Source organism: Xyrauchen texanus, chromosome 15 (assembly GCF_025860055.1).
Source record: "Xyrauchen texanus isolate HMW12.3.18 chromosome 15, RBS_HiC_50CHRs, whole genome shotgun sequence".
Classification (NCBI taxonomy): Eukaryota; Metazoa; Chordata; class Actinopteri; order Cypriniformes; family Catostomidae; genus Xyrauchen; species Xyrauchen texanus.
The window spans coordinates 20904192-20922255 of record NC_068290.1 but is presented as its reverse complement, the minus strand read 5'-3'; the positions used below and the strand labels follow the sequence as shown (position 1 = coordinate 20922255).

General features: G+C 37.3%; 1 protein-coding gene and 1 long non-coding RNA gene across 3 annotated transcripts in view; one reads left to right on the top strand and one right to left on the bottom strand.

Moving 5' to 3' along the window:
• Positions 1–2265: 2265 nt before the first annotated feature.
• LOC127655639 (tyrosine-protein phosphatase non-receptor type 3-like) overlaps positions 2266–18064 on the top strand; it is a 51209-nt gene continuing 35410 nt past the window's right edge. The window contains exons 1-5 of one of the 2 annotated variants that reach the window (XM_052143549.1): positions 2266–2409; positions 2514–2732; positions 7730–7901; positions 14841–14948; positions 15083–15125. In XM_052143549.1, coding sequence (XP_051999509.1) covers positions 7758–7901; positions 14841–14948; positions 15083–15125 — 295 coding nt within the window. In that variant the 5' untranslated portion in view covers positions 2266–2409; positions 2514–2732; positions 7730–7757. Of the gene's footprint in view, positions 2733–7729; positions 7902–14840; positions 14949–15082; positions 15126–18064 lie in introns of both variants that reach the window. The other variant, XM_052143550.1, reaches the window with a different exon arrangement.
• LOC127655641 (uncharacterized) lies at positions 8867–17673 on the bottom strand. The gene is made up of 3 exons (XR_007972059.1): positions 17563–17673; positions 15071–15118; positions 8867–14980 (listed from the first exon to the last, which is right to left on the bottom strand). It is a non-coding gene; the product is annotated as an uncharacterized LOC127655641 (long non-coding RNA).

The window sequence follows — 18064 nt, the reverse complement described above, 5'->3', positions numbered from 1 at the left end:
TGTGTGAAAAGAGGGTGGGTGGTGGCAGTGGGGCTCATTGGGTGCTCAGCACCCCTAAAGCTCTGACCCTAGAATCGCCCCTGTTTAAACCAGTACGTCATCAAGGCAGCTAAGTTCTAAAATATTATATAAATTTACACAAAAAAGCAAATATTTGCATATATTTGTTTGCTTTGAATGGTTTATATGCCACTTATCTGTTTTTGTAATATTTTATCCTGCTTTCAATAACCAATATTATTAACAAATTCTGATAATTTAATTACAAATTTTATGGACTGATCCAGAATCGTGATCAAAAATTTTTACACCACCCTTAAATAACATTGTAGGACATTGTTTACAGTCTCAAAATGAACTCATCTCTTATATCAGAGACCTAAATTCTCAGATTTCACAGATTAAAATGACTTTTTTTGGATATTGTACAAATCTAAACTTACTCAAAAAGTTTACATGGTTATTTCCTCAATTAGGAGGCACTTTTTAAATTCTAGTAACTTATGAGCATCTATAAGAAAAGTGTTTGTCAATTGTGCTTCAACGAACCCCATAGCACCGCAGATTTTGGATCTCTTATCTAATACGCCCAATCTCCTGATGTCGACAAAGCCATAATGAAGACATTGCCAGAGGCAGATCCATGAGGACCTGCATGCCATCGCTTGGGCCCATGTGAGCGACGTGGTTGAAGTTGGTGGGGCTTGAGATCAGCTTGGATCTCATTTAAGAATCCCTCAGCATCTCCCTATAGAAGGCAAAGTGAAATAGTGCAGCAGTGAGTCAGTAAGAGGAATCAAAGGCTAAAGGCACCTAAATTCCTCTGTTGAAGCCACTCCTCCTTTGGCACTCTGAAGAGTAACTTCTTGCTGTGGTCCTCACCATCTGCTTCTTGCTATTGTCTGAGGTCTCAGGAATAGCAAGTTCACAGCCTTCTTCAGAAAACAAGGGAATGAAAGAGTGTGAATGTGAAGAAAGAGCATTGATCACAACACTGAGAAAGAAGGAATATTGACTCTATGGGTGCTTATCACTTCTGAACTAGTGCGTCCTGGTTTCCTTTCCTCATTTCCCAACTCCTCCATCTTAGGAAACAAGGATCAATGGAAAGGAATCGAGAACAGAGGAATCGAAGCAAGAAAGATTTGTTCAGTGTAATGTCCTGCTCACTCAAGCGTCACTTCAGTGCCGTCTCTGCGCAGCCGCATTACCTCGATGTGCTTGCTGTCGAAACTTTATTTTAAAAAATCTATTCAAAATAAATCTTAATAATTCAAGATGCATTGTTAAAGAATGTGGAAATTATGGTATATTAAAACGGCGACGGTGAAATATATATAAAAACTGTTGTGTCAGATGTGAAAGGGGAGGAGAATTTATGTGTGCGTCAAGTTTTTCGACAAAACGTTGGATTCTTCTGTGCTTCCTCGCTCAAGCATCCTCTGGAAGCTTCCTTCGTCCTCTGTTCTTCGTGATGGCGGACTTTGATCGATTTCTGGGACACGTGGTTGAGGACGGAGGAGCAAAGCAACGAGAATGCACAAAGTTGGATCTGTCCACAAGGCAATTAAAATGCTGCGCAATTAAGTGTTAACACAATCAGTAAGAACTGATGTACAGTCATTTGTAGTGGGATTTTGGTCAAATGAGATTTCTGCAGTGGCAAGAAATAATATGTGAAACCTTGCAATTACCTGCATTTATGTAGTAAATTGTCTTAAAATAAGTTATGTTAATGAAAAACACAATCTGTTTTAACTAATAACACACAAAGTATTGTATTGTTCTTGTACATATAGCCTAAAATACAACATTCACAGTGTAGGTTGGGAAAACTATGTGAACCCTAGGCTAATGACGTCAACAAAAAAACATGTTAACGCACATATTGTTTACGCCTTGTGGCTATATTTTTGAAACAGTGAGTATTTGAATGTTTATGGATTGGCTCCATTCACTTCCACTAAGTGCCTCAATGTAACCCAGGTCTTTGTCTTTTTTTTTTTTTTTTTAAAGAAAATTACGGACGAGTCCGAGTTTTGTGGTAAGTAACAAAATGCCACAAATGCTGTTGATAGAGCATAATTTGTATTGAACCCGAATTACTCCTATAAGTTTTGAGCTCAGTAAAGCAATAGTTACTTGACCAATAACATGCAAACACACACTTCTTTTTGACGCCTTCAACTCTTGAGTAAAAGATAAATAAAGTGCAGATTAAGGGTTCAATTCCCACCAAGATAAATATTCATAGTGAAGTAAATTTTTCTTCAGGGCCAGGACAGACAGCGCCCTAAACCGGCGGGCACATGCACCTGAGATTGTGCGCACCCAGCCGGAATTCCTCAAAGTTCACGCTCAATTTGAACAATCAAGACTCATGTAAACTCGGAAATCTTCCTAATACGGGTGAAAATTACATGCAAGGCAATTTGTGAACTGTGTATTGTAATTCAATCCACACTACCAGTGAGAAAGGGAAACACAATAACAATATATTTCCTCAAATTCAGCTTTAGATCTCGTGGGCAGCGCAGTGACGCTGTGATTACCTCCCAAAGGAACCCGGAGATGAAGGGGAAAAAAAGAAAAACATGTTCCGGAACTTTACCGACACCTGCGACCATGATCGCCTTAACATTGAATCGTTTCCCTCATCACGGGGAATATGAGACTGGGTTGGAATATAAGAACCACTAGTATCGAACAGACAACTGCAAACATCTAAGCAGGTAACTTTCTGCGTCTATCAGACACTTTTCTGTACTTTAGCAATGTCATGGTTTGACTCCAGATGTAGATAGATGCCATTTGACGTTCTGCCTTTAAAAACAAGAGATCGGTCAACTATAGCGATTCTTGTCCTTTTAACAGCGGAGCAATATTTTGTCTTTTGTTCCAGCCAAAATGTTTATGTCACTAAAATTAAAGTTCAGTTATACGGGAGCAGAGCTCCCGAGCAGATCTGCATGAACTTGATTCAGAAATTAAGACGTCACGCTCAGAAAAGCCCATGTCTCCTGCAAAAAGAGCTGTTTTCAAACGTGAGTGAAAGTGAAATATATTCTAGAAATGTGTTTTAGGTAGGCTAGATATGTTCTTGTATGTTATACTTTTTTAGAGAAAGAGAGAGAGAGAGAGAGGGCAAACCAGTAGGCTAAACTTCCTCTTAGCCTTTTTCGTTTGTTTAGTTTTTTTGTAGTAGAATTAGATTCTAAGGCACCAAAAAATGATTAACTTAAAATCGAAAAATGCAAAAAGGTTTCTGTTTGGAGTAGGCTTAGGGTATATCATATAGTTAGCTCAATATAATGTAAAGTCAATAGAAAGTCCTCATAATGGTCGTAAGACCAACGTGTGTGTACAGTATGTGTTTGTTTGTAGGAGCTATATGCATTTTAAAAGTGTTTATGTCTCTTTAGGACATTTTGGTTGTGCCTCTTTGTAAGTACATGTGTGTGTCCAAGCTTATGTATTTGTGCAATTTGTCTCTGGATTGTAGAATATTTCACATTCCTGGACAGTGCTGGGTGTAGTAAAGAAGAGAGAAAATCAATGTAAGAACATGTTTAAACTTAGAAAGAGGATGGCTATCTGTGTGAGAAAAGGAAGGAAAGGGAGATGAGGATAAGTAACTGAAACCCAAATGCTTTTAAATTAATTCTTCTTCTCTTTGTAGCTCTGTTCCGATGTTCTGTTCTGTTCACCAAACATTAATGTGCCTCAGAATGCTTGAAGGTGCTCACTGAAATTCTAGAAACTCTTAAAATGAAAAGGTAGACTGAATTTGTTTTTTTGTTGAAGTGAGCATTGTTGGGTGTCATGCATTACTAATAAATTACTGTAATCAAATTAAAAATTAAGTAAAGTAAGGGATTACTCTTAATTTTTCAGGAATTTAATTAATTACTTTTGATCTAATTGTGTTAAATACGGTATAGGCTATAGAACAATTCTATATTAAACAAAAGTGAATTTAAAATCGAAACCATGTCTAATGTTAAAAATTTATATTTTCTAATTTAATGCAGCCCATTTAAATTCTTTGGCCAGTTCATGAATTATTTATTTGATTTTATATGATTTATTTGAAAGAATTAAAAGAACAATTTCATGTCAATCCTTTTTTGTTTTGTTTTCGGATTTTCTCCCCTTTTCTGCTCAATTTGGTATGCCCAGTTCCCAATGTGCTCTAGGTCCTCGTGGTGGCATAGTGACTCGCCTCAGTCCGGGTGGCAGAGGACGAATCTCAGTTTCCTCTGCGTCTGAGACAGTCAATATGCAATCTTATCACGTGGCTTGTTGACCGTGTTACCATGGAGACGTAGTGCGTGTGGAGGCTCATGCTACTCTCCAAGGCATCTTCGCACAACTCACTGACTTTTCAGACAGAATAATTAGTACAGTAATCTAATTACACTGTAGAAGATGTAATTAATGGTTAGTAATTCATTACTGTGGCAAGGAGGAGGACGGGGCCGGGCCATGATGATGCATGCCCGGACCCTAATCAGGCTAATCAAGCCCGCAAGAGGGATAAAGGCCGCCGGAGGTGGCAGTTCGTGAGAGAGTGAGCTACAGGCAGCTGCCCTGTATGCGTTTGTGTTTTATGTCTTTTGTCTTTATGTTTTAATTTCTCATTAAACATTACTTTGATGCTTTGTCCAGTTCCCCCCTCCTCCTTTCCCTTTTACCTTGTTACATTGGTGCCGAAATCCGGTAAGGAGGAGGGATGCGGCGTAGTAGAATCATCACCACTACCATTCACCCCAAAGGAGCAGCCGCAGCCATCCACTGGGAGACTGAGGACCCCGGCCGCCTGAAAGTGGAGGAATGAGGAGGGGCTCCTTACCGACCGCCTGCAGCGGTGGAGAAGACCCCTACCGGCCGCTAAAATGCGGCGGGGTCAAAGAGAAGACCGCCATCCGTGAGCGGGGGGGGGGGGGTATGTCTTGCTGGGAGCTTCCTGGCATGAAGCAAAAGAGGGAGGAGTGTGGCAAGGAGGAGGGCAGGGCCGGGCCATGATGCCGCACGCCCGGCCCCTAATCAGGCTAATCAAGCCTGCGAGTGGCTGGAGGCGGCAGTTCGGGTGAGAGAGAGAGAGCTACAAGCAGCTGCCCTGTATGCGATTGTGTTGTATGTCTTTTGCTTTAAGTTAATCATTAAATTATTATTTATATTTTCAAGCCGTATCTCGTCTCTTCCTTTCCCTTTTACCTCTTACAATTACTTTGTTTGAGTAACTTACCCAACACTGGGAGTGAGGTTTACTTAATAAAGCCTAGGAAACCTTTTTTTTTTTTTAAGTTTAAAGGCATTTTCAGACACTGTAGACTGTTTGCTTTGTTTGGAAACGGAGACTTAATTGTTACAATGTTGCATTTACTTCTTGGTTTGTTCGCTTTCACAAGGCAACATTACAAAATGCACCAAAACTATGTTAGGAGTGGTGGTGGCGTAGTGGCTAAAGTTCAGGGCTGTTAATCAGAACGTCGCTGGTTCGAACCCCACGGCCACCACCATTGTGTCCTTGAGCAAGGCACTTAACTCCAGGTTGCTCCGGGGGGATTGTCCCTGTAATAAGTGCACTGTAAGTCGCTTTGGATAAAAGTGTCTGCCAAATGCATAAATGTAAATGTAAATGTTAATACTGTAAAAGTCACATGTGAGCAAGTTGTCTACTTATTGGTCACTATGTTTGTTCACTGTTCCAGGATTAAGCTCATCCATTGATATACTGGTTAAGATTATATGCCTATAAAACATGTCAACCATTAAACATTTTAGAGAATTTTCGAGTGTTGCCAGTTAGGGGATGTGCTCCAAATACAAATTATCCATCACTCGGATGGATATGAGTTGTAAAGTTGATGTGCTCCAAATACAAATTATCCATCACTCGGATGGATTTGAGTTGTAAAGTTTCCATCATGGTTATTTTTATCCATCACAAGTTGAAACGTGCCTGTTCTCACAGATCTCTCTCTCCCTCTCTTGCACGTACACACATGCACGCACACACAAACAGCAGAGTAAAGCCATGTAAAAATGTTTAGTTTTTTGGTCAAAAAGTTGCTAACGCCATCCTACCCCTGTTCTGCCGCTATCCAAAAGAGAGAAACGAGCGTACTAAAATTACCTCAGAAATGATAAAACAGCTCTTATTTTAAACGTGCAATTATATCAAATATAGTTGCCAAAAGGCTATATTATGTTTTGATGATGAATTACAAAGAAGTGCTGATCTACAGATGTCTTCTCCAAAGATCCCTCAGTTATGTTCATGGTTTTTAATGGACATTGTTTGATGCGTTGTTCCGTTGGGCCGGTTTGCATTCTCACCACAAGCGAACCGCTCCAGAGTTCATTTGCAATCGGTCGAGGTGGTCTCGGGCTGATTGTTTTGGTGTGGATCCGTGTACTATTGCCTAGTTTATATTTTCCGAAACAAGGGAGAAAACATGCCAGTTTCTGAAACAAACGCTCTAAACAGGGCAGGTGTGAAAATGCCCTAACAGACCAGATTTTCAAGCAAAGGCTATACACAATTCTTGGAGGCTTAGAACTTCTCAAGTACCGTTAACTTTGCAATGCTATGTTTCAGGTACATTTGACTCACTTTTTGTCTGGAAATTTTACTTCAGCAATGCTTAAGCCATGCGTTTTACAGTGTACTGGCATTTCAATACTTTTTTTAACGTCCTTAATCATGAACCACATGACACACGGAAGCTTACCACAGGGAAGCTTAATAAATACTTTGTAGACTATTCATCAACATCACCTTGCTTTCATGATGATAACAAGATCATGAGCTGCGCATGCAGATCTGGACACTTGGTGCATAAAACAGGATGATGGTAACAATCAACAGTTAATTTTCTTTACCATAAAAAGGTAATTTTGAGTAGAAAATGAACTTCACAATACAAGAAGTTACCCAAACGTAACAACAAAATCAACAATACAATTGGTGAAAATCTCCTTGTAAACAGGGAAACTGCAAGCTCATTAATTATTCAAGTCTGCTGGGAACAACAGCTTTAAAAATGTAAGTTAAATATACTTAGTTTCTTTTCTTTGAAATGTACTCAAATTAGCAAATAAATGTGATAAGGTTTTCTACTTTAGGATTCATACATGATTACACATTTTAAAGATAACAAACAGTCATGAATAATAATTTACTATAATTTACTTATAAGCAACAGCATTCACTTTTTCTTGTTTTAATATTTGTTTACTTAATATTTCAATGTAAAGTACTTAATATTTTCTAATGTATTTACTCCCCCTCCAAAAAAAATAAACAGTGTAGATGCTATTTACACCCCAGTGCAAATAGTGGGAAATATGATTTATTGAAATTTGTGGGTGTGTATGTAATTACTACTTTATACATTGCAATGAATGTGTCATAGGCTGAGTATCTGTGTTGACCTGTCCATCCATCTGTCGGGCTGGAACACTGTTTGCATGAGATGTATAATTACGATTATTATCCCAAAGGAATTAGCTGTTGTCTTGTTGTCACAACATGTTTTTGAAATGTCCTTTCTACATTGGATTATAATGTACCTTATATGTTAGTTTCATAACGTTAGAATGGTATGTTCAGTACTATTCGTGTGTGTCACAATATATTATTACAGAGAGTATTCGTCATCGTCTGTGTTTTTGTGCACGTTTTGAATAAGTGTTTAACCTGTTCAATTCCTTGTTTTGACAGGTGTGCATTTGTGTGAGAGTTTTTGGAGATGACATCCCCATGGTGTGTGCTTGGAAATAGGATCACTTCTCTTGGACAGGCCGGTCTGTCCAAAAACACACACATGCCACGCTCTAGTCTACTGTGTTTGGTGCTCTTCCCTGATGGCACAACCCACAATTTTACTGTCAGTGTGAGTACCAGTATATTAATATTGCAGTATTAGAGAGAAACGTGGCTGTCAAAAAAGGAGGCATTGGAAAGAGAGGGGAATTTGTGAGTGTGTGTGTGTGTGTGTGTGTGTGCATGTGTGCGTGTTTGTGTGTGTGTGTGTGTGTGCACTTGCTTGCCTTTATTGGCAGTTAGAGGGTGGAGATGGATGTTATACTGGTGCTCCTCTTCTCATGTTCCATACTGCAATGCTGCAACCTTGGCTTGATACTCTGAAGGACAACCACCCACCCACACAGTCGCACATTAGTCAGAAATGTCATGATGTAGTCAACAGAAAACAGTATAATTTTAAATCTGTAGTGTATCTTAAATAGAAATGAAGGCAGTGGCACTGAGGCCACTTAAAATTGTATTTAAAATCAGTTTGTATTAATTGTTGTGTGATAATTTGATTTGTTATTTTATTTTAAACCTCATATACCACATAGTATATTTACTGTTTTATATATATATATGAAGTAAGTCTTGTTTTCAGAGAACTCTGGCAAAATTTTGTGGGGTTTATGCTTGAAACAAGAAAACACTATTTGTCAATGGGGTAAGAAAGACAAGCTGGATAAAAGGGAGAGTTCACCTAAAAATATCAAATTCTCTCATAATGTACACACCCCCATACCATCCCAGATGTGTATGACTTTCTTCTGCAAAACACAAATGACATATTTTGGAAGAATATCTCTGCTTTGTAGGTCCATAGAATGTAAGTAAACGGTGACCAAAACTTTGAAACTCCAAAAAGCACATAAAAGCTGCGCAAAATATAATCCATAAGACTACAATGGTTTAATCCATATCTTCTGAAGTGATTCAATCGGTTTTGGGTGTGAAAAGACCAAAATATAACTTCTTTTTAATTATAAATCTTGATATCAGCAGTCTCCTAGGCGATCAGGTTATTTATAAACTCGATTAGTCATGTCAAGTTAAGACAATTTTATTTGTATAGCACCTTTCACAACACACAACATTTCAAAGCAGCTTTACAGAAGGTCAGGCATTAACCGAAGATAAAACTATAATATCATTGTGTAATTAGATAAAATACGATTGTGAATTGTGTTTATAAAATAATTATATATTTATAAAAATTATATATTAATTGTATTTATTACCCCAGTGAGCAAGCCGAAGGTGACTGTGGCAAGGAACACAAAACTCCATAAGATGTTGGTTAATGGGAGAAAAATAACCTTGGGAGAAACCAGACTCACTGTGGGGACCAGTTCCCCTCAGGCTAACATCATGAATATAATATAATATACTTATGTATAGTGCAAGTCATGGTTTAAAATTATTAAACTAAGTAAGTGTTAAGGGACTGTAAGATTAATGACTAATGTCTTTGAAGTCCATCCTGTATTAACTGCAGAAGTTCACATAAATGCAATTGTCCTTGTAAATTGGCTGATGGAGGCTTTTGTTGGCAATTGATAGTCCTATGTATTGCATTTCAAGAGTATAGTCCATCAGTAGACCGAGGTGATGCAGGCAGAGATCAGTGAGGTGCATCGCAGTTAAACCTGGCCGGTAATTTCGGTGAGATTCGGTGTGGTCCATCCTAAGTCCAAGGTTCAGACAATGGCATATGAAGTATCCCATGTCTTATGGTTGGAGTTGGCATCAGTTTATCCTCTGAAGTCCATCATAATAGATTGAAATGATGTTTGGCTGGCACCGGCTGCATTTAGTCATCATCATTCAGTGACACGTAGCAGTGGAGTCCAACACGAAACATGAATGGTGCTGGATCCAGCTGGTTCTGGTGACCTCAGGATAGGAATCCCGAGGTTGAGGCAGGGAAACAAATAAAGATAATATTAGCATAGATGCCATTCAATTTATTACATAGTTATAGATCATGATCAATGTTTCTGGTTTCTGGTCTCAGCAGACCTAACTAAAGCAGCCTAATTGGGGGTTTGAAGATAAATTAGGTGTATGCCTGGCTAAATAGGTGAGTCTTTAGTCTAGACTTAAACTGAGGGAGTGCGTCTGCATCTCAAACATCGTTAGGGAGACTATTCCATAGTTTAGGAGCCAAATATGAAAAGGATCTACCTCCATTTGTGGATTTTGATATTCTAGGAACTATTAACAGGCCAGAATTTTGCGATCATAATGAACGTGGAATATAGCGTGGTAGAAGGTTATTTAAGTACTGTGGAGCTAGACCATTCAAAGCTTTATATGTAGTTAACAGAATTTTAAAATTAATACGAAATTTAACAGGTAGCCAATGTAACGATGATAAAATGGGGCTAATATGGTCGCATTTTGAACCAATTAAAGTTTATTTATTGATCTTGCTGGACATCCTCCCAGTAATGCATTACAATAATCTAGTCTTGAGGTCATGAATGCATTAATTCATTCAACAGAGAGCATGTGCCATAATTTAGCAATATTTCTAAGCTGGAAGAATGCTTTTCTACAAACATTTGTAATTAGATTTTCAAAGGACAGATTGGTATCAAATATAACACCTAATTCTTCACTGTTGAAGATGCTGTAACAGTATATCCATCGAGAGTCTAATTTTATTTTAGCAGCTTATTTTTTGAGTTTTTTGGTCCAATAATTAGTACCTCTGTTTTGTCGTAATTGAGTAGAAGGAAATGTCTGGCCATTCAATCTTTTATTTCATTGATACACTCTGCTAATTTGGAGAATTTTGAAATCTCATCATGTTTTGAAGAAATGTAAAGTTGGGTATCGTCGGCATAACAGTGGAAACTTATTCCACGTTTCCTGATAATATCTCCAAGGGGAAGCATATACAAGGAGAAAAGCAGAGGCCCTAAAACTGATCCATGTGGTACTCAATACTTAACTTTTGTTTGGTTTCACAGTTCCTCATTTACATAGACAAAGTGGTTGCTGTCTGCTAAATAGGACCTAAACCATGCTAATGCAACTCCACAAATGCCAACATAATGCTCTAGCCTATTCAAGAATGTTGTGATCTATCATGTCGAATGTAGCACTAAGATCTAAAAGCACTAGAAGAGAAGCTGTGGCAGGGCTGCCGTAGGTGGGAATCGAACCCAGGTCTGCAATGCTTAAGTGTATGGTGTTCTACCACTGAGCTAATTCCCCAATAGTTGAACCAAAAACAGAAAAGTAAAGAGTCTTGGATACTTGTGTTTCTTCCAAAAAGTATATATAATCTTTTAATTGTAGAGAATTGCAAAGTACAAATAAACTTGGAAAGCTGAGCTTCCACAAAACTGAAAAACAAAATTGACACGAGGGTCAAAAAGTACAAATAAACTTGGTAAGCCGAGCTTCCACAAAACTGAGAAACAAAGAGAAACATGGATCAATAATGCAACTAGAAAGAAACTTAGCTGAGGGCTGGTCACGGGAAGAACAGGGTACAAAGTCTCAAGACTGAACACCTTGGTGAAAAAGAAGCAGGCTTATGTAGGGCGAAGCACAGGTGAAGGGAATGAGGGTTAGTGAGTGGATGGTAGAACTGGGTTAGGGGTGTTAGTGCCATCTGCAGGAGGGGAGGGGAACATTCTCCCCCTATTGGGAGAATAACATCCCAAAAGGGAGATCCTTACAGAAATGCAGCCGCGATCAGATGATAAGAGCAAGTCATTTGTAACTCTGATAAGTGCTGTCTCTGTACTGTGATGGGGCCTAAATCCTGACTGAAATTCTTTGTATATACTATTTATCTGTAGAAATGAATATATTTAGGAGGATACTACCTTTTCTAGTATTTTTAAAATAAAGAGGAGATTTGAATTCAGTCTATAATTAGCCAGTTCTCAGGACCAAGTTGTGGCTTCTTAATAAGCGGTTTGATAACTGCCAGTTTACAGTTTCTTGGGACATCTTCTAAGGATTGCAAGGAGTTAATGATATTAAGAAGAGGTTCTGAAATTACAGGAAATACCTCTTTTAAGAGCTTAGTTGGTATTGGATATAACAAACATGTTGTGGCTTTTGATGTTTCGATAAGTTTTGTTAGCTCTTCATGACCTATGACAGCAAAGGATTGCAGTTGCACGTGAGGAAAAAAGACACTGTTTTCTGAGGTGCTATGACTGATAATTCCAATTTTATTTCTGATTATTTAAATTTTATCTGTAAAGAAATTCATGAAGTCATTACTCTTGTGCTGCGACATAATATCTGGTTCTGTTGAGGCTTTATTCCTAACCAATTTAGCCACAGTACTGAATAAACAGCTAGGATTGTTGTGGTTATTTTCTATGAGTTTCTATGAGATACTATCCTTTCATGCACCACGAAATAGTTCTAAATTTTTATTCTTCCACATGCACTCCATTTTCCAAGCTGCTCTCTTGAGAACATGAGTGTGATCATTGTACCATGGTTCAGAGTTTATTTCTTGAATTTTCTTTAATTGAAGAGGGGCAACACTATCAAGAGAGCTAGAGAAGACTGCATTTATATTTTTTGTTATTTCATCAAGTTCTTCTGGGCTTTGGAGTTTACTGAGTGTATGAGATAGATCTGGAAGATTATTAGTGAAGCTATCTTTAGTGATTGAATGAATAGTCCTACCTGAATGATAGCATGGTGTAGATTGAGTAACATTAGCTGATCACAGTATACAACACACGAGGTGATGATCCGAGAAGTCATCGCTCTGCTGCAGAATTTCTATATTATCAGCATCAACTCCATATGACAGAATTAAATCTAGTGTATGATTATGGCGATGAGTTGGTCCCGTTACATTTTGTCTGACTCCAAGAGAGTTCAGAATATCGATAAATGCTAATGCCAATCTGTCATTTTCATTATCTATGTGAATGTTGAAGTCACCAACAATTAAAGCTCTATCTACAGTAACTACAAGATCTGATAAAAAGTTTGCAAATTCACCAAGGAAATCAGAATATGGCCCAGGTGATCTATATACTGTAGCAAGGTTAAAAGACTACATAATTTTTTTATTTATATCTGACGGTGTCACATTAAGCATTATTAGTTCAAAAGACTTACATTTATATCCTGTCCTCTGAGTAACACCAAACACTTCACTGTATATTGTAGCAACACCTCCTCGACCCTTCAGACGAGGCTCATGTTTATAACAATAACCTGGGGTAGTAGATTCATTTAAACTAATATATTCATCTGGTTTAAGCCAGGTTTCAGTCAAACAGAGTGCATAAAAACTATGATCTGTAATAATTTAATTTACAATTAGTGCTTTGGTAAAAAGAGATCTAATGTTTAGTAGCCCTATCTTCATATGATGTATGTCATTAATTTGTTTTATCGTAATAAGTTTTATCGTAATCACATTTTTTCTAAATGATTTAGTGATGGGTTTGTGTTTGATAGTTTGGGGAACAGACACAGTCTCTATGAGATATCTAGGTGATACAGTCTCTTTGTGTTGTAGTTTATGTGACCTGTGTGACATCTCAAGGCAGCTAGCAGATGTTCGGATTAACCAATTTGTCTGCTTCCTGACCTGGGCCCCAGTTAGTCAAATACTATAATTATTAAGACTATGAGCCAAATTACTAGAGAGGAAAGCGGCACCTTCCATGGAGGGATGGAGTCCGTCTCTCTTTAGCAAGTCAGGTCTACCCCAAAAGCTCTTCCAATTGTCTATGAATCCTATTCATTTCTCCAGACACCATTCAGACATCCAGCCGTTCAGTGACACTAATCTACTATAAACCTCGTCACCACAACGAGCAAGGAGGGAGTATATTACAGTGTCTGACATAGTTTTTGCAAATTCACACACCGCTTTAACATTATCTTGAGTGATCTCCGACTGGCAAAGCTGGACATCTTTAGTGCCTACATGAATAAAAATTTTAGAAAATCTATGTTTAGCATTAGCCAGCACTTGTAAATTTGATTTGATGTCAGATGCGCTGGCACCCGAAATGCAATTAACAATAGTGGCTGGAGTCTCTATTTCCACGTTCCTTACAATAGAATTGCCAATAACAAGGGCTCTTTCAACATGATTCTCAGTGGGTGCATCACTGAGTGGGGAAAATTGATTGGAAACCCTAACAGGAACGGGAGAGTGGTGTCTCTTTGCTGAGCGAGTATGCCACCAAGACGTCACCCAAATGCAGTGCTGCGGGGGCTCTACAGCCGGAACCAAAGTGTGTGTGTTGCTCTCTGTACTACTCACATCCAAAACAGTATCTACTGGCTTCTCTTTCTCACTGACCTCCACTAGCGTTCGGATGCGTGTCTCTAACTCATTAACCTTCTCCGTCAGCCTGACTAATTCCTTACATTTATCACATGTGAATCCCTCACTGCTGACGGAAGAGGCTAGTTTAAACATGTGACATGCAATGCAGGAAGAAATAACATGAGCGGATGCCATGACACATGACTTTACATGATTATACTTCCTATAGCACCATCTAGCGCTCTGTGCATGCTTCAAGCACTAGGAAGTGTAATCGAAAATGTGTTACATCTCACCCAAAACTAATTGGATTGCATCAGAAGACATTGATAAACCACTAGAGTTTTATGGATACATTTTGTGCTGCCTTTATGTGCTTTTTGGACCTTCAAAGTTCTGGCCATCACTCACTTGCATTGTATGGACATACAGAGCTAAGATATTCTTCTAAAATCTATGATGGCATGAGGGTGAGTAAATGATTAAATAATTTTTATTTTTGGATGAACTATACCTTTAAGTAAATTTGTATTAATTGTCAAATTTTGTTAGATTGAACCTGAAAACAAGACTTATGTAATTTTTCTTCTCAGTTAATGTACCTTATTTTAAAACATTCTGAGTTTACTGAAAAACTGTTCATAAATGCTGTGTAAGAAAATGAATTAAAAATGTTTTGACAGCGTGATATCTAAAAAAAACAAAACTCACACAATTCATGGGACAGCATGTACTATTGATTTGCAGAAACATGATGCTGGTCATCTGTTGTTTGACTTGGCTTTTGAACACTTAAACATAGTGGAGAAACAGTACTTCAGCCTGCAGATCAATGAGGACACCTCCAGCTCTCCGGTAAACCAGTGTGTGTGTGTTTTAGTTTATTGCTGTGACCCAGAAATAGAGAAACTTAATACACTGTTATTAGAAACTAAACGATTTCACAGTGATATAGCTGATTCATTAATGGTGAATACCTGTCATTTCAGAGGTGGCTGGACCCCAACAAACCCTTTAAGAAACAGCTGAAAGGTGAGAGAAGAAGTAGACACTCACATCAGTATGGCCACCCAGAATAAATTGATTTGTTTGACATTTTCTGGGCCAATTGGGTGGGAAATAGATTTATAAGTGGTTAAATGTTTAAACGGGTCGCAGATGTAACCTAGCAGTTAGTCCGCATGCTGGCCTGCTGTCACTCATGTGGGCGCCCCAATTCAGGTCCCACTTGTGTAATTTCCCTATGACATCCTGTCTCCTTTCATATACTGTCTTTATCAATAAGCAATGACCAAAAAATGTGTTGAGACGGAGATGAGACAACACATTTATTGGCAACTGAAAGCGTTTTAAAATTTATATTAAATTTATATTTGACCTTTTATTTAAACAAAGTTTAGTTAGAGGTCTTTCTATAAAAACAAAGAAGGAAAAACTAATAAACATGCAAAGGTTAGGGCAGTGTTTCCCAACCACTGTGCCGTGGTGCTGTGAAAAATTTTCTGCAAGCTTTTTTTCTCTCTTCCAAATACATGTTTTCAATGTTTATTGTGCACACCTCCCATTTTTTACGTGGCAAACTCATAAAATCACCCCTCTGTGATGCTCTCTGCAACTCTTGTCATGTGGAGGGCGATGTGGCACTTGATGCTGGCGTTGAACAGAGCATTGATGCCTTGACTCAACTCATGTGAAATGTGCTTTACAATGAAAGAACATTATTGAAACTCAAAATTATTATTATTTGTCTATTACTGTGGTCTTTTCTGATTAAAGCCATGCACAGCAGTTTAAATAGGCTACTGTAGGAAATGATACAATAGATCTGCTTTGTGTTTATAATTCTTATACTGAAGTCAGTAGATTTGTAGCCATGCGAGTTTTAATAAAGGAGAAGATAATGATGTTATTGAAACTCACTATTATTAGACTATTATTGTTGTTCTTTTTGGATGAAAAATAATGCTCAGACTGAAGGAAGACTATAGATCTGCTTTGTTCTTTTAATGCTTAAACACTATAAAGTCTCTTGGTAGATTTCGGTCATGAATGACTCAAAATTATTCACACATAGCACATAAGACTCTCATTGTCGCCACCAGAAGGGGTCACTGAACTAATCAGTTAACCCTTGTGCATCCTTGTGGACGTTTTTGGCTTTTTCAGTTTTGTTTTTTTGATAACTTTGTCTGTGTTAATGCTAACTGCATAAAATTTTCCACAGGTGTGAATTTTTATTGGAATTTTAATATTTCATCCTATTTTCTTTAAAAAAATATTTTTTGCACTAGTTACACAAAATACTCCCTCTTAGCGTTGTTTTGGACAAAAATGGCACATTGAAACCCATTAAAACTGCGATTTTTAATCCCAGTGCCATTTAACTATAAAATTATGCAATCTTGTTTAACATGCTTTCATTATGTTGGCAAGGCTTCAAAATGTACATTTTAAATATTTTTTACCAGATCGTGCCATTTTTTCAGGTTTGGCATATCATCAGCTTTTGTTGTTGTTTTCTGCTGTTTTTGGCTTATGCATATTATAGAGCCAATTAGATACATTATGAATATATAATTGTGTGAGTGTGTTGGTATGGATTTCAGAGTGTGGTTTGTATGTGTCTGAGGCTCTAATAATAAAAATAAAAAAATTCTGTTTAGCATTTATTAAATTGAAAATAATTATAATTATTATATTTTTTATAAAAAACAACAGTGGCATTATGTAAACAAACCGCGTTTAAAGTGTTAAAATTCTGAAAATAAATGAATGTTTGGTAACTATGATTAGGACTGATTCTGGTTAAAATATAAGTCAGTGAAAGTAGAAAAAATGTTATTCTATAATATTTTTATGACACTTTTTGACATGGCCATTTTTGTCCATTATGGACCTAAGTGGTAGCTTTTTTAAAATCTGATACTGCATAAAAAATATGAAAGCATCAAAATGAATGTTGTTGTTAATCATTGACATATACGAGGCTCTAATAATCAAAGAAAAAAAATTCTGCTTAGCATCTATTAAATTGAAAATAATTACTATTTTTCATTTTTTCCTAAAAAACAACAGTGGCATTATGTAAACAAACCAGCGTTTAAAGGGTTAAAATTCTAAAAATGAATGAATGTTTGGTCATTATGATTAGAGCTGATGCTGGTTAAAAAATTATGTCAGTGAAAGTGGAAAAAATATAAATCTATAATATTTTTATGACAGTTTTTGGACATGGCCATTTTTGTCCATAATGAACCTATGTGTAACTTTTTTTAATTGATGCACAAGGGTTAATAAAATTGAACACATTTGTGAAACAGAAGCAAGCCTCACCAAAATACTCTTTATTTTGCAGCTAATTCTGCACAATTTTAAATTTGAATAAACTTGAATCACTAAAATAGCTTTTAGCTTATTCTTTAAAAATAATATCCCCAGAAAAATGTTTGTGGACCAGTGATTATCTTACCTTTTTCACCCCTCATGAGTTTGAATCCCTGTAATTTGTTGTGGCATTGCAAAAACAAATCTACAATTTAGAAAAGAAGCACATTTGTTTTTTTTCGCTACCCACTTTGCGCTCTTGCCACCTTTGTCCTCACACAGCGTAGCCTACCTATGTGACTTGTTTTTTGTTTGTTTTTTTGCATTGCCAAATTTCAGACATTACAAGTAAACATGCTACTAAGGCAGAGAGAAAACATGGACATGGTCTTGAAAAGAAAAAATATTGATGATGGTTAGCCTATGTGGGATAGTGGTGTACCTGAGGCTTTCTTAAGGAATTCTGTGGGAGTTGTATTGGCATCCTCATCAACTGCAGACATTAACGATTAGCCGAGTATTCTCTTGTGTACACATGTCTGATGAATGTTTAATATGAATTTTTCATAAGAGAGCAGAGAACGTTGTTTCCCTTAAAAGCACATCAGAAGACAAATGTTTGTTTTCCTCATGAGAATTGGAGGTGG